Source organism: Diabrotica virgifera, chromosome 8, assembly GCF_917563875.1.
Source record: "Diabrotica virgifera virgifera chromosome 8, PGI_DIABVI_V3a".
Lineage (NCBI taxonomy): Eukaryota > Metazoa > Arthropoda > Insecta > Coleoptera > Chrysomelidae > Diabrotica > Diabrotica virgifera.
In genome coordinates, this window is record NC_065450.1 from 45,816,025 (window position 1) to 45,833,993 (window position 17,969).

General features: G+C 33.2%; 1 protein-coding gene across 4 annotated transcripts in view; it reads right to left on the reverse strand.

Annotated features, from left to right (window-relative positions):
• LOC126889940 (ATP-dependent translocase ABCB1-like) overlaps positions 1–17,969 on the reverse strand; it is a 111,384-nt gene that overhangs the window by 24,894 nt on the left and 68,521 nt on the right. For all 4 annotated transcript variants that reach the window (XM_050658688.1, XM_050658690.1, XM_050658687.1 and 1 more), the window contains 2 exons: positions 10,332–10,493; positions 8,680–8,883 (listed from right to left, as the gene is read on the reverse strand). In XM_050658688.1, coding sequence (XP_050514645.1) covers positions 8,680–8,883; positions 10,332–10,493 — 366 coding nt within the window. The remainder of the gene's footprint in view (positions 1–8,679; positions 8,884–10,331; positions 10,494–17,969) is intronic.

The window sequence follows — 17,969 nt, forward strand, 5'->3', positions numbered from 1 at the left end:
GGACTCTTTGAAGGCAAGCATAGTTACTCTCATTAGTACAGCCCCATAACTGTAGACCATAGGACCATACTGGTTGGAGCATTTGTTTGTAAACTAATACTTTGTTTTTGATTGTAAGTTGTGAGCTTCTACCTAATAACCAATATAACTTCTTGTACTTCAGTTTTAGTTCTTCGGTTTTGGACTCTTTGAAGGCAAGCATAGTTACTCTCACTAGTACAGCCCCATAACTGTAGACCATAGGACCATACTGGTTGGAGCATTTGTTTGTAAACTAATACTTTGTTTTTGATTGTAAGTTGTGAGCTTCTACCTAATAACCAATATAACTTCTTGTACTTCAGTTTTAGTTCTTCGGTTTTCTTTCTGATATGTTCCTGCCACTTTAATTTGCTATCCAAATGTAGCCCTAGATATTTAACTGTTTTCTTGTACGGAACGATTTTATTGTTTATTCTAACTGGGTGACTATTTATTTTTTTGTAGGTGAAATCGATATTGGCAGATTTCCCTTCATTGATTTTTATGCGCCATTTATTATTCCAGGTGTTTATTTTGTTTACTGCATTTTGCAGGTGTCTAGTTGTTTCTTCGAATGTTTCACCGGCTGCTAGTATTGCAGTGTCGTCTGCAAATGTTGCCAGTTTAATATTTTCTGTAACAGGACGACCGGTTTTGAACACTAAACTTTGCTGCTCATCGTTAGGTCTCTGGAAAGGTTACTTAAATGATAATAATAATCTCCCGTTTTAAACCGCTAACGCGGCTTTGGGATTATAACAGGGAAGTCTGCTATATCTAGGGACGGTATCCATTTTATTCAGGCTGAGTCGACCTGGGGGCCTATAGATATTTAAAAATGTCTAGATGTTCTCCCCGCGCTGGGTTTCGAACCTTGGCCTACCTGCGTGGAAGTCAGACATACTATCGCCTGAGCTATCCGGGCGATACTTAAATGATAAAATATATATAACCGGTTCTATAGCGTTCTACGCCTTCCGGTACCCAATCGCCAAGCCTGTCGATCTGCCAGTCTCTTTCTTGTAGATTTCTTTCTGACATGACTTTTGTAATTCCTTGTTTTCAGGAGGTCGGTGGCCTTCCTCTTTTCTGGCGGTATCCATCTCACTGTTATTTTTGGAAGTCTTTCATCTCCCATTCGTTGAACGTGTCCATACAAGTGAGTTGGTTCCGTTGTACCTCTTCCACCATTGTTTTCTGCTTACCTACTTTTTCTCTGATATTTTCATTTCGTACATGGTCAAATTTCGATGTTCTTTTAAAAAAATCCATTTCGGTAGTAAGCAGCTTATTTTCGGATTTTTTTGTCATTTGCCACACTTTGGAGCCATACGGTAAAATTTTGTTTCAGAATAGCGTCGTACATCCTCATTTTTGTATTTAAGGTTATGTTATGTTGCCACAAGACAGGGTTTAGGGCTCTAGTAACCTTTCTAGCCTTCGTTACTCTATCATCTATACTGGGTTCCGTTCTTCCACTATTTGTTAATTTAATCCCTAGATATACATATACTGTATATATATATATATATATATATATATATATATATATATATATATATATATATATATATATATATATATATATATATATATATATATATATATACTCTGTGCATCCCCTGAAGTAGCCACTTCCGCCAAGATCTAGGTCTTCCTGTTGTATTTGGTTACCGATGTGTAGATATTGTGTTTTCTTTATGTTTACCTCTATACCTAGGGTTACCATACGTCCGGATTTCGTCCGGACAGTCCGGATTTGAAAGACATGTCCGGATTGGCGTCCGGATATGAGAAATGTCCGGATTTTTTCTTTACTAAAAAAAATATTTCAAAAAACATATTTAACGAGAAGATCTCAAAGATGCAAATTTTATTAAGATTACAATTGATAGTTCAAACAGAAACGAAGTCAAACTGACTCCGGTATGTGTTCGTTACTTTAAGCAAAATGAAGGTGTCAAAGCGAAACTTTTATTTTTTTCTGAACTTACGGGTGAAACATCTGATTTTTTAGTAGAGCATGTTTTAAAATGTATTAAAAAGTACTCTATTGATTCAAAAGTAGTTTGCCTTTGTGCTAATAATACTAATACTAACTTTGGGGGTGTCAAAAGGCAAGGGCAAGGATATGTTTTTTTCCTTGGACTACCCCTGTCCGGATTTGGCCTTAATAAATTATGGTAACCCTATATACCCCATTTCATGTATTCTTCCATCAATTTTTCCGTCATATATTCCAAGTCTTCCTTACCTTGGGCAACTACCACCTGGTCGTCTGCGTAGTTCAAAGTGTATAGTGTGATGTCTCCGATTGGTATACCCATACCACTGCATTTCCATTTGCAAAGTCTGAGAACACCGTCGGTATATATATTGAAAAGAATGGGAGATAATAAGCACCCTTGTTTAAGGCATTTTGTTACTTGGAATCTAGTTGACAGATGGTTACCTCTCTTTACCCTTTAGATATAGAATTTTTATAGAGGCATTGTATGGCTTTGATGACAGTTGCAGAAATGTGTGTATTGTCCAAATCCTCCCACAGTTTTTCCACGGACACTGTGTCATATGCCTTCGTTAGGTCGACAAAAAGTATATGTGTGTCTTGTCCACGTTCTGGTCTTTTTTCCATAACCTGTGTTAGACAGAATATATTATCGATCATAGATCGACCGGCCCTGAAACCACACTGTTCTTCGGATTCAAAGGGTTGATATTCTTCGCAAATAATGGTTTTCAGTATTCTGCCATACTTAAATGATGCCGATGTATAATTTAAGAACAAACAGCCTAGCATAATTGAACGCTTTAGTATACACCTACATAATATGTTCCTTGCATGTATGTACCTGTGTATATTCCTTGAATCGGCATCATTTAAAGTAACCTGTCCGGAGAACTGAACAGCAAAGCTTAGTGTTCGAAACCGGTTGTCTAAGTACAGCAAGGTACAAAGTACAGCTGTGGTCACTGAATAGTTTACACCTTCATTTTTACATTGTAATACGGTAAAAGCGCAGTGTCGTACGGATTAGCTAAATATCAAAGTGCTTGTCAAAAATTGCGCGCATTGAAAAATAAAATAAAAAGCTATTAAACGCATCTAAAATGCCTAGAATGCATTTGAATGATCCACAAAAAACAAGGGCAATTACCAAACTCGAAGAAGATTGGTCACTAAGGCAAGTTGCTGCAGATTTAACGTAAGCCATATGTGCATATGGAAAATCAAACAAAAATGGGATCATGATGGGATGGTGTGGTATACAATTAACCACCCTTAATACAATTAATATAAAATATATTTTACGCCTAATTCTGAATAAAAATATCATTAATCGTATCCAAAGCCACTGACCATCAGTAAACATAAAACATTACTCGGCCGTGAAATGCTTGCGCTGTTGCAATGTTTTCATGTGCATACAAAATTGACCAGAATCAGGTGTAAGGCATTCGTATTTGTTATTAGATGTGAATATGTCGAAATAGTGTTAATGTTATTAAACTGAAGTCGTTGACTGTAAATTTATTTAACTGAGTACCAAAAGGCAGTTTAAATACCAACCCCTATCTTTATTTACCACATGGTGATCCTGTCAGATTTGCACTCTATAGCACAGTTTGTTGGTTCAAGAGAGCATAAGATCTCCATAGAGAAACAAGGTGAGATGATAGTAAATTATCTGAGAGAAGCTCCTTTTGCCACAGCTCGAAAAGCTAGCGAACAGACAGCGTTTTCGGGCAGCATTCGCACTGCACGTAGAAGGATTAGAGCAAGTGAATTGATAAATTGTGCAACTGTAAGGAAAACATTTTTGACCAAAGATCACAAGAGGAAATTAGTTGCATTTTGTAATGAATTCATAAACCGTAAAGACAACTTTTGGTTTAACGTTGCATTTTCCGATAAGAAGTGTTTCAATCACATAGCAATGATCAAGTAAGAGTTTATATGTTGAGAAGTCATAGGTTTGATGAACGGTGTACCTACACATCATTTAAAAAATAGTGGAGGATCCTCGGTCAACGTATGGAGTATAAGTGCTGAAGGCCTGGTCAATTGTTCTTATATAGAAGAAACATTACTAGGATTATATTACAAACATATTCTTGAGAACACGATACATGGCCCAGTGAAGACAGAAACAGAGGAATATAGAAAGCTGATGAACCATGAAATAATAAATATAACTGAAGGAGAAGATATAGTAAAATTCATTAAAGCACAAAGGCTCAGATGGTTTCGGCAAAAACAAAGAAGAGGGGTAGCAGAACTGATCAGGAAGATAATGAACTGGAGACCAGTAACAAATAGACCAAAAGGAAGACCAAAAATAAGATGGGAAGATCAACTGCTAGACGATATATCAAAGATGGAAATTGCAAACTGGAGAGAAAAGATTCAGGACCGGAGTGAGTGGAAGAAGATAGTAGGGAAGGCAAAAACCATCACAACCTATGAACAACGACCTAAAGGAAACTGCGGCCAATCCACCGCGTGAAATGGATTAAAAGAGCTCATAGTATTTGAGCGACCTATACTCTAAAAAGAGTGAACGGTCCATATATATTCTTGAGAACATAATGTTGCCATCAGTGATTCAGAAATTCTCCAATAACAACTTCATCTTTGAACATAACAATTTCGCGGTTCGTACGAATAGAATTGTTCGAGAATATTTGGAAAAAACTCATGTTAATGTTCTTCCGTGGCCTCTCCGAAATCCAGATCTTAACCCCATCGAAAATATGTAGGGACAGTTGACAAAGAAATTAGTGAAAGATACCAGTGACTAGCAATTGAGCAGGCATAGGAGGAGCTTGTTGAATATAACATAAGGAGATTGGTGCTATCTATGAACAGAAGATTGCAAAATTTTTGTTTTGACAATAGAATAGAAATATGCTTTATTGTCAGTGAAAATTTTTACAATTTTATGGACAAAGCTTATATACAGTCCAAAGAAAAATAATATCAACAACAAATAACAACTACAATTTAATAAAATTAGATAAATCGTCAATATAAAGTAAATAAGATATAAAACCAAAGACAAAAACAATTAATTGGAAAATTTATATACATTGCAAATTGAAAATTGAACATACTTACAACAAATAAAATACAACATTAGGAATTGACAGTTTAAGCTACTGCGTATGAAACCCAATTTTCTTAGTTATTCATTAAGAAATTCTTCTATTGAATAATATGGTCTTTTAGATAGATAGGCTTTTGTCAGTTTACGGAATTTTGGGAAAGATGTTGCAGATTTAAGTTGTAAAGGCAGATGCTTGTAAAGTTTTTTTGCGGAATATAATATAGATTTCTTTACTAACTCAGTGCATGGGATCGGTAAATAAATATCAAAGATTGAATTTCTGGTGGAGTAAAGATGATTGGGCCTTGCTGGAAAGGCATGAAGGTGTTTACGAATTAAACAAACCGTTTCTAGAATATATAAAGATGGAAGTGTTAAAATTCCGTGAATACTGAAGTAACTTCTGCAATGTGTAGATCTTCTGAGGCCAAACAGATACCTTATTGCTCTTTTTTGCAATTTAAAAATAACATCAAATTGAGCAGCTGTACTAGAACCCCAAAAAGGAAGACCATATCGAAGATGAGACTCGACTAACGAACAATATGTTATTTTAGAAGATGCTAAATTGAGTTCTCTTGAGACAGATCTTATTGCATAGCAAGCTGAGGCGAGTTTCTTACTTAACGAATCGATATGAAGTGACCATTTGAGGTTGCTGTTAGCAACCAAGAAATTTTACAGAATCAACGGTACTGATCTGGCTGTTATTAAGAGTCAAAGGTTGAAGAACTCCTTTATAGGATAGTGCTACTGTTTTATCTACATTAAATAGAGAGTTAATTAGAATCAGACCAGGTCTTTATCGTCAGTAGATCCGAAGTTATCTACATTAAAAAGAGAGTAAATTAGAATCGGACCAGGTCTTTATCGTCAGTAGATCCGAAGTTATAGTTTCATGAAGAGATGCTATAGTTGAGTTGCTCCAAGTGATACTGGTATCATCAGCAAAAAGAAAAATTTTCCCATCGATTTTTAAATTAGTGATGTCATTTATAAAGATAAGGAACAGAACAGGACCCAATACTGAACCTTGCGGTACTCCACATACAATGTTTTTGAGACTAGAGTCAGTATTATTTGCTCTAACTAGTTGTTTCCTATTATTTAAGTAGGATTGGAACCAATTCAAAGAAATACCTCTAATTCCATAGAAATTTACTTTGTTAATCAAAATGTCGTGATTTACACCATCAAAAGCTTTGGCATAGTCACAGAAAACAGTGGCAGTATAAAGATTATTGTTTAGTGCTTGATAAAACTCATGTAGTACAGAAAACATGGCATCAGTGGTACATTTATTAGTTAAAAAGCCGAATTGATTTTGAGATAAAATGTTGTTATCAACGATAAAGGACATAAGTCGAGTTTTAATAAGTCTCTCAATAATTTTGGAGAGTACCGGTAGTAAGACAATAGGTCTATAGTTGCAGGCATTAGATTTTTCGCTACCCTTATGAAGAGGAATAATAATGGCTGTCTTTAGGCACTCTGGAAATTTACCTTTTTCGAACGAATCATTAATTAGTGAGACGAGGATTTCCAACACATTTTCTGTGAGATTGGAGAAAATTTTTATAGATAGTCCATCAGTACTACAGGATGATTTGCTTTTGATATTGGGTCAGTTCAGAGTTATCGACTGGTTTTAAAAAGAATGAATTCGAGACCTTTTCTTGAATTAGGGAGATAGGAAATGGGATCTTTTTGCGTCAAAATAGTTTATGTTATATTTTTACTCACATTAACGAAGTAATCGTTTAGACTCTCAGGATTTGGAAGGGAAAATGATTGAGCTGTGTGAGTTTTATTTCGAAGATCGTTTATTATAGACCAGGTTTCTTTTGCAACACTCTTAGAGCTTCTCAGACGATTTTGATAATAGGTTTTTTTAGCTGATTTGACAAGTTTTAGATATGTTGTCCTGTACTTCGTGATATATTTAGTGACAGAAACATTGATAGTAAATTTCTTGATGTATAGAAGTGAACGCATATTCTTGGCTGATATGCGGATACCTTTCGTAACCCAAGGTTTTCGATGTTTTGGCTTAATAGGAATTAAAGGAAATGCCTTATTGAAGATGCGGATAAGCTTATCTAGAAAAACACTGAAATTATAGTCCACGTCCATAGAAGGAAACTGCCACTCAGAAGTTAAGCATAAATTTTGGAATTTACGAAAATTCTGGGCGGAAAAAATCCTACCTAAACGTCTGGGTTTTGAGGAGGGTTTGCTGAAGATGTTAAACTTCGTATACACTGCTTCATGATCAGATAGTCCCGCATTAATAACTGTAGAGCAGACATCAAGGGGTGAGAAATCTGAGACAATATAATCGATTATGGTAGATGTAGTTTTTGTAATCCTTGTAGGAGAATTAACGTGCATTGAGAGACCATACGATTCAAATATGTTGACCAGGGACACTTGGGGAGCACAAGCAGCAGCATAATTAATGTTAAAGTCACCGCATAGAATTTTTCTGCTTTTATGAGGCAGGTCATCTAACAAATTTAGCAGGTTCTGAAAAAATAGTTCCACGGTAGAGTCAGGTGATCTATAAATGCAAATAATGTAAAGATTAAGATTTTTATTATAAACTAAGGAAAACTCAAAGACAGATTCACTTAACAAAAAGTCGTATTTTGTTACCGGAGAAAAATCATTATTTCTAGAGAGAATTAGGGTGCCTCCATGAGCAGAACTTGGACGATCATACCTGGCAATTGTGGCAATAATGGGGCTTCCACCAAATATTAATTATGGTACTGTTTATCACTATTTAATATAAAATAGATTTAAAGTAAAATTGATATTTTTAATCTAGGCTTTCTTATCATTTAAATTATTTCCTTGTCTTAATTATATTAGCAAGGGAACTCTTAAATGAAGGTTCTAGATTTTTTGTGTTTGAGCTACTGTTTTAAACGTTTTTCTTAGAGAACCTTGACCACTATTCACGCATTAGTTCGTTCTAATTGTCTTTCAGTAAAAAAACATGATGGGGATGACATTTAAATATCTAGGAGCAACAATCACCAATGACAACAAAATAGATCATTGAAACGCGAATAATGGCATTAAACATATCTTTCTTTGCAATGCAGCATCTAATGAAGTCAACAGTTCTCTCACTGACCATCAGTCGCGTATGGAAGCAAAACATGAAGGCTAACAAAAAGAGAAGTAAATAAACTGCTGGTGTATTATACAATAGCAGATACAATAACGAGTTAGAGTTTCTTTTCGGAAAGGAAAACCTAGTCAGATATATACAGGCCAATAGACTCAAATGGGCAGGGCATGTGACACGCAGTAATAACAATCGCCTTATAAACAATGTGTTTTGGGAAAGGCCAGATCGGAGAAGGTCTGTAGGACGGCCTTATAAATGGTGGAAAAATGCAGTCAGAGATCTGAAGAAAATGGGAGTGAAACAATGGGAAATGGTGGCACAGGACTGACAAACTTTTAAGGCAATAGTAAACGCAGCAAAGACTCACGAAGAGTTGTCACTCCATTGATGATGATGGTTATGATGACATACCTTTGTAGATTTTTGTAAGGACTTTTCTCTGGCCTCACTTAGACCTGTAGTGTTACGTTTTTCTATAAATATTGCAACCAACATTAATGGTGTAAAGGATGCCATTAGCAGACCTAGTTTCCATTGGTAATACATTGACAGAGCTATTGCTATACCGAACGTTGAAAGAGATTGCAGTATTGCACCCACTCGTTGTCCAGTAGCCTAAAAAATATCATAAGTAAAATATCTAACAATAAAACACTGAAAACTTTTGTTTTTAATATTCCCACAATATTTATCATACGTTAATGTCACGATATAGCTATTTCGGCAGAGTGCCTTTCTCCAGTCATATATTTTACTAAGTGATGCTGCATTTTAAAGTGTCTAACTGAATAAGTGGCGAAGTGGGGAGCTTTTTGTCTCAAGTTGGTTATTCAGAATTATATCTGTATTTTTTATTTGATTGATTTTCATAGATTCTAATAAAGATAGCACAATAGATAGGTCTTATATACCCTTATTTTTGCTGGTATTGAGAGTATTTTTGATTTAAGTACGGCCATTAATGAGTAATATGCCCCATTTCCTGCAATGATCCTGGCTGCCACGTCCTTTTCATATTTATTTTCAGATGTTATGATCGCTTCCAGGTACTTAAATTCTTTGACTACTTCAAAGTTGCATTCATTAATTGTTACGTTTTGTCTTTTTCTGTGGTGGTGGGAAGACTAATTTCAGTGCTTTCTTATGTAGTTTTTGGTTTAAAATTTTCTTAGTTGTTTGTTCGTAGTACCCAGTGTTTACTGGTATTTGTTAAATGATGTTTAATTCTATCTCGAAATTATTTCTTGACAAATTGACAAAGCTCATTTGTTCTTTCTTTGCATAGAGCTTTTTTAGATAGTCAATCCATGTATCCTTTTCTATGCGTTTTGGTTCTATTATTTCCTTTACCTCCGTTCTTTGACCTCTTATAAAGCGCCGTTTTTCGTTATGCAGATCATAAAAATCATATTCAATTTCTTTCGAAAAACGTTCCCAGTGATAATTTTTATTCTTCTTACAAGTGCATGTGTTTTTTTATTATTGCCTTGTAATTATCGTATGCCTCTTGTATCTTGGTTGACATGTATTTCAGCTAAGCTTTTATATATATTATTATACCTATCCCGCTCACAGCGTAATACGCCTTTGGGTTCCCGTTCGCCAAGCCTGTCTATTCTGCCAGTCTTCTTCAGATAGATTTCTTGCTGACATCGCTTTTGAGATTCCTTGGATCCATGTTGTTGGTGGTCGTCCTCGTTTTCTTTTCTCTGGTGGTACCCATTCTATACATTTTTTTTAAAGTCTCTCTTCCCCCAGACGTCTAACATGTCCGTACCATATTAGTTGTTGATTTTCGATGTCTTCTATAATTGAAGACACAAGTGCATGAAGGGTCTATGTGACAAATTTTTCAATACATGTTTTTTATGTTAAAAGTAAATTGTTCGAACCTAAAAATCTTCCAAACAAGCCGAACGTCAGAAAGCCAGAAAGAAAAACTTGGTATATAAAGAAGAAAGTATATCAAAATGTTATTTGATATATTTTCATTATTTGCATAAATATTATTTATCAATAACTTCATTTCCAAAAATTAATCAAATATTATTAAAAACACTTACTCCTTGAATGCTGGATGAATCTCCAGCTAATTTTGCGCATAATGCCCCAACACCGTTAGATTTTTTGTCAAAGAAACCCATTTCTTGGGATATTATTGCTGTAAACATCTGGGTTCGAATCCGTTCTGTCATTTTCTCTCCCGCTATTCCTAACAGATAATTCTAGAATTGAAAATTAAAAAAAAATTAAATAGGTATAGATACATGATAAATGTAGAACGCATTATAAGAAGAGTGGCACACCCCCCAAAAACGCTTATTTCTCGAGATAGTGACCACGGTGAGGTGAATGGCTAATTTTATTCATAGTTTCTGATGGTGCTGAAAACGAAAATGAGGTTTACCTCACATAAAATTTTTGAATTTGATGTGGGGAAACATTGTCAAAATTGCAATTTTACCCTAAAAATAAAAAAAAAAAATTAAATCACGTTTTTTTTACGTTTAACCCAATACAACTCTGTTCCATTTCAATGTTTTTTCTGAAATTATTATAGTATATATTATTATGTATCACTTTATCAATCAAAGATAGAGTAAAAATTTTAATTTTTAAATATAACGCGGGCACATAAATTTGATACACCCTGTATATTGATTTATAACTATTTAGTAGAAGGTAGCTTTTACGCAGTGGGTTTCTCCTTAATGAGTTTTTCCCTGAATACTTAAAGACATTTGTAAATACAGTGAAGTGAAAGACAATTTATTTCGGATTATAATTTTAAAAAGATTGTTTGTTACGGGAAAGGTAAAATCCACAGGTAATTTTAATTATTAGTTTAAAAATAAAGGTAGAGAGATTTGGAATTTTAAGTCTGTTTAAACACAAGAATTTTTGTATAATTTCCGAAAAGTGATTAGTTTGAGTAGAAGTATTGTTTGAAAGAATGCCTGGGTTTTTCGAATGGAAAAGAGAAATGCTTCTGATTGGCTTGGCAATTTGGAAGGGGGAAAGAGAGGTTTTCAATGTTCAGACAGTTTGGAAAAGAAAGATTATTTTGTGGTCGGTATCCGAGAAAGGCAGTCGAAAGTTTTCGCGTATAGTTCAGAAGCAAGTACTAGTGGTTGTTTGATAGTGGAGAGTAGCTGAAAAGTGGAACGAGAGACAAATCAAATTGAGAAGAAAAACCTTTTTGATTCTGTAAAGTCCAAGAGAGTAAGTTACAAGAACTATAGTTATTAAAATTATTTGTGACACCAAGTAAAAAAGATAGTTGGGTCTCAGGAGATTATTATTGAGAGAAAGAGAGGAGAGAGTTTTGGAGTTTATTGAACGAGTACTGGTCAAAAGCGGCCTGGCTTGTGTTTTGGAGAAATAGTTGCTGGTATGCTGCTGGATTGATGCTGAGAACGGAGAGCGCTTTGATTGGTAGCCTAACATAATCAACAAGGAAGAGCTGTTTGGGTCAAGAGGAGACATCATTGTGTGTGAATCAAAAAGGTCAGTCAATAACTTATGTGATAGATGTTCTTTATAATCAGAAGTTAAAATATTTGCGTAAAAGCATATGAATTTAGGTTCCAACATTTCAATAATTTAATAGGAAGTATAAGTAGTTTTGCAAATACCTAAATTTGTTTTGTTTAGTTTATTTTATAAATGGTATCAGGAACAAAGCGATAAATATTTGTTTAAATTAGATTAATTATATGGTAAAAGTTTCATTTGGACAATTACGCCCACAGGATTTAATTGATAGATTTTCAGAGCATTGCTTTTGATAATAAAGGTATTGGTATGTGCTTATTTATGATTTTTCTATTGATTTCCTTTTCCTATTTTATCCCGATAAGGATCAACTAAGAGATACTGAAGCCACGAGAAAGGATAAGTATAACCTAAGATAATTTTAGTTAATTTTTATGACAAAAAAGGCACCCTGAGAAATTTTATTAATTGTTTATGTATGATTTGCGTAAATTCAATAATTAGTTAAATAAATACTCAATTAAAATAAAAGTAATATAAAGCAGATCATAACAATATTTAATACATTTTTGAAGACAATGGGATCTGTTTTAAGCTTACGGTCATATTCTAATAAAAGTTATGAATTTTTTAAAGTTAAAGGTGCAGATTCCTGAATTGCAAAGTTTAATCGCAAAAGTTGAGTGACGAGTTTGAAATTTAGCTTTTTAATCACATTTTTGTTAAAACGTAGAGGACAAAGAAGTTTTTTGGAATGTTTTAGACAAAAATGTTTTATACAAATAAAATGGTGCAACTTTTAATGTCGACCTTATAAATCCCCAAAATAACGCTTATTTCTCGAGATACTGACCGTGGGTGGTGAATGGCTAATTTTGGTCTTAATTTATTTTTTTGATGGTGCCAAAAACGAAAATGAAGTTAATTTTGAATTCTTTGAATTCTAGGTGGAGGAACATTGTCAAAATCGCAATTTTACCCTAAGAATATAAAAAAATGAAATCTGGTTTTCTTTTAAATTAAAAGTTGCGCTTTTAGGCTTTTTAAGGCAGTAACCATTAAAGTCAAAATGGCCATGTTAGTATCCAATATTCATCCGTAACGGATAGCCATCATAATCAAAAGGGATTTATATAAATATATATGCGAAATGCGAGGTAGAACAAGCTATAAATAATGCCAAAATTAGAAAAGCTTGTGGTCCAGATGATACACCAACTGAGTTGCTGGAACTAATAGAGGGTGATAACATAAAAGTAGTAGTAAGACTTTTTAATTCAATATATAACACCGGAGCGATTCCCACAGATTGGCTCAAATCCATCTTTGTCGCAATACCTAAAAAACACAATGCGAGAAAATGCTCAGAATATCGATTAATTAGCCTAATGAGCCACACTCTTAAGATTTTCCTAAAAATACTTCACAACAGAATTAGACGCAAATGCGAAGAAGATCTCGAACATACCCAATTTGGTTTTAGAAATGCTATGGGAACCAGGGAGGCACATTTTGCGCTTAACATCCTATTACAAAAATGCCGTGACCAAAGAAAAGATGTATTTGCATGTTTCGTGGACTTCGAAAAGGCATTCGATAAAGTACAGCATGTAAAATTAATGCAAATACTGAAAAATATCAGAATAGATGACAAGGATATTCATGTCATTAAAAATTTGTACTGGAATCAAACTGCTATCGTAAAAATTGGAGATAACTACACCGATGAAATCTCCATACAACGAGGAGTCAGACAAGGGTGCATTTTGTCGCCAACATTGTTCAATGTTCACTCGGACCAGTTATTTAAAAAGGCACTTAAGAGACAGCCATATGGAATAAAAATCAACGGGGAACTACTTAATGTGATTAGATATGCAGACGATACAGTAATTCTGTCAGATAATATTGAAGGTCTCCAAATTCTGCTTGATCATATTCACGAGGTAGGAGAGGAAATGGGCATTAAAATAAACTCAAACAAAACCAAATTTTTGTGTTTAGTCGTGACCCACATCCCGATGCAAAGCTTCAATTAAACGGAGTCCAATTGAGGAAGTTCACAAAATGACATATTTCGGAACTGTGATAACAGACCAACTAGATCAAGACATAGAAATAAAACGTAGAATAGCAATGACTAAAATTACTTTTATGAAAATGAAGTCATTTCTTTGCAATAATAATCTCAGTTTAGAACTGAGACAAATAATAGTCCAAGCTGTGGATGAAAAATAGATCGATTTCAGGATATAATTCAGGAATTTTTGAAACCTATCAGGTGTTGTAAAGGACGATGCCAGGAATAACTTATACTAAAATGTAACCAAAAATTTTGTGCGGTTTTTTATTTATGACGATTTTCATTTGTTAAATTTGCAATTTTTAAAGATTTTTAATTTTCCAGCTTAGGATATTCACTTTAGAGAAAAAGTTTTAAATAGAAAATTGTAGTAAATTAAAAAACCCACAATTTGAGCTATTGCAAGTTTAATTTCGTTAATACGTTATTGCAAAACAGCCTGTGAAAGGTCCAAAATGGCCGTTTTTTGCAATTGCGGTATTTATTGTAAAAATAACTTTTTGAGTACTTTTTGTACAGTGTTAATCCAAGATCCACTCTCCTTCTAAAGACATGTATTTTCATATTCTGATGTAAATAAATGCATATAACACTTTCAACCTCTTATTTCGGGTTCGAAAATAAGGGGGCAAATTTCGTTATAAACATTTAGAACTGAAGCCGCCCCTGTACATCCTATAAGTTTCTAACTTGCAGATTATTGTTGCTGAAGCCAAAATAAAGATTCAAACCCGAATAAGAATATTCTACGACCAACTGAAGCCGAGATAATTGTTTTTGTTTTCTTAAATCGTAGTGACCTTATTTATAACAATTAAGAAATTATTTCACAGTTATTGACTAAACAAAGACTGATGTTATCTTAAAATTAAAATTATTTTGACCGAAAGTTACATTTAATTATTAAAAATTATTTTTAAAGTGTAGTGGAGATTTATTTTTCGTTTCGACTGTGATTTATTGTGTCGGTTGCCCTTAGCAACGGTTAGCGACTTATTGAACTTATAATACATTGAATCACGGTTTTTGCTTTAAATTTTAAAGCAACGCTTGGATTCACATGAAATTTGGCAAACACATAAATAATATGTTAAAGAATAAAAATGATATTGGGCCTCTGTGTGCTTTTGTCCTAGAGGTGAGTTTCACCCCTTATAAGGGGTGAAAAAATATATGTTCAAAATAAGTTCGGAAATTGATAAAACGTCTAATTCTAAGCACCTTTTGTTCTATAGCATTTTTTCACCAAGTTAATACCTTTCGAATTATTTTCGAGTAAATACCTTCATTTTTCAACAACAAAAAAAACACGTTTTTAGGAGGTTTTTGACAAATAACTCAAAAAGTAAGTATTTTATTGAAAAAAAGAGTTTTAAAAAAATATAGTAAATTAAAAATTTTAAAAAATGGTGTACGCGTGAAATCTGTAAACCCAGTAGAAACAAAGTTCTAGCTAATGAAAAAGACGTTCATATCCGTCAAATTTCAAAGTGAATTATTTTTCTTTTTGGAGAAAAATCATTACAACTTTTTTAAAGTGTTTAAAAAAATATGTATATCTGTTTAAAAAAAAAGTTTATACCATCAAAAGTAAGCAAGTTACGCTGAAAATAAAGTTGATATCTTTTTTTTTGGTAAAAAAAAACTCTAATTGATATCAAAAATTAAATTAATCAATTTTACTTCAATGTTGTTTTACTCGTGTATGTCTCGTTTATGTCTGTAAGTTTCATCGGTTCAAAGTGCTTATTTTTGAAGGGGCAGTAGTTAAAAGGACTTGAACTAGTCAATAATCACGAGTGTATGTAAATTTAGAACAGCCATATCTTAACAAATTTTTGCCTTCCAAAAAAAAAGCAGAAAATCTAATTGGGGGTTGACTTTCGAGTTTTTTGACCAAAAAAAAAAACAGATCAACTTTATTTTCAGAGTAACTTGCTTACTTTTGATGCTATAAACATTTTTTAAAAACAGATATACATATTTTTTAAATATTTTAAAAAATGATTTTTTTCCAAAAAGTGCACGATTTTTTGATTATTTCACGTTGAAATAATTCACTTTGAAATTTGACGGATATGAACCTATTTTTCATTAGCTAGAACTTTGTTTATACTGGGTCTAGAGATTTAATGCATACATCATTTTTTTCAATTTTTAATTTGCTATATTTTTGTTAAAATCCATTTTTTCAATATAACACTTATTTTTTGAGTTATTTGTCAAAAACCGCATAAAAAAGTGTTTTTTTTGTTGTTGAAAACTTGAGGTATTTACTCGAAAATAACTCGAAAGGTATTAACTTGGTGAAAAAATGCTATAGAACGAAAAGTGCTTAGAATTAGACGTTTTATCCATTTCCGAACTTATTTTGAACATATATTTTTTCACCTCTCATAAGGGGTGAAACTCACCCCCAGGACAAAAGCACACAGAGGCCCAATATCATTTTTATTCTGTAACGTAACATCTATGTGTTTGCGTAAATCCAACCGGTGCTTTAAAATTTAAAGCAAAAACCGTGATAGAATGTATTATAAGTTGCTAGCCGTTGCTAAGGGCAACCGACACAATAAATCATAGTCGTAACGAAAAATAAATCTCCATTACATTATAAAAATCATTTTTAATAATTAAATATAATTTTCGGTTAAAAATTTTTTTATTTTAAGATAACATAAGTCTTTCCCTAGTCAATGACTGTGAAATAATTTCTTAATTGTTATAAATAAAGTCACTACGATTTAAGAAAACAAAAACAATTATCTCGGCTTCAGTTAGTCGTAGAAAATTTTTATTTAGTTTTGAATCTTTATTTTGTCTGCAGTAATAATAACCTGCCAGTTAAAAACTCATAGGATTTACAGGGGCGGCTTCAGTTCTAAATGTTTATAACGAAATATGCCCCCTCATTTTCAAACCCGAAATAATAGGTTGAAAAATGTTACAGGCATTTATTTACATCAGAACATGAAAATATAAGTCTTTAGAAGGAGAGTGAATCTTGGATTAACTCTGTACGATTTTTTTTCAAAAAGTTATAGCCTTGGACATTTGACCTCTTGGGATAAACAAATTATAATATCTAAACAACAAATTCACCAATCGGGCACTACAAATTTTTTTTATGTTTTGTAGTGAAAGATCTTCATTCTAAAGGCTTAAAAAGTACATAGAAGTTATTTTTACAATAAATAAGGCAATTGCAAAAAACGGCCATTTTGGACCTTTCGCAGGCTGTTTTGCAATAACGTATTAACGAAATTAAACTTGCCATAGCTCAAATTGTAGGTTTTTTAATTTTCAACAATTTTCTATTTAAACGTTTTTCTCTAAAATGAATATCCTAAGCTGCAAAATTAAAAATCTAAAAAAATTGTAAATTTAACAAATGAAAATCGTCATAAATAAAAAACAGCACAAAATTTTTGGTTACATTTTAGTATAAGTTATTCCTGGCATCGTCCTTTAAAACACCTGATAGGTTTCAAAAATTCCTGAATTATATCACGTTTTTTCACCCACAGCCTGGGGTATAATGGTTAAGTGCTATGTTTGGTTCTTACTTTTGTATAGTGCAAAAGTGTGGACGCTAAAAGTATCGATCATGAATTCATAAACAAAATTGAAGCATTGGAAATGTGGATTCATAGGCGGATGCTGAAGATACCCTGGACAACAAGAAAAACTAATGAAAAAGTACTAAGGAGGGCCAACAAAGCTAAACTGCTAAATTGCTGATAAACTGCTGATAAACTGCTAAAGACTTTTAAACATCGAAAAGTGTCTTATCTGGGACATATAGCCAGGGGAAGTCGATATAAAATATTACAACTGATCCTTGAAGGCAAAATAGAGGGCCGTAGAAGTGTAGGAAGAAAACAGGTTTCTTGGTAACCCTTAAACGCCCAAGGGTGGGTAAAAAATGTCCACCTAATGCGTATTCCCTTGTAACATATTTATTACGTGTTTAAATTTTTTTTAAAATTATTTATTGTTAAAAAGACAGCCCTTTATCGAATGTTAATTTGGTTCTACCGATATTATTGAAAAAAAAGTAGTATCTTGAGTTAAATATGGGTATGCATAAAAAGTACACCCTTGGTAAAACTTGTTACTAAAG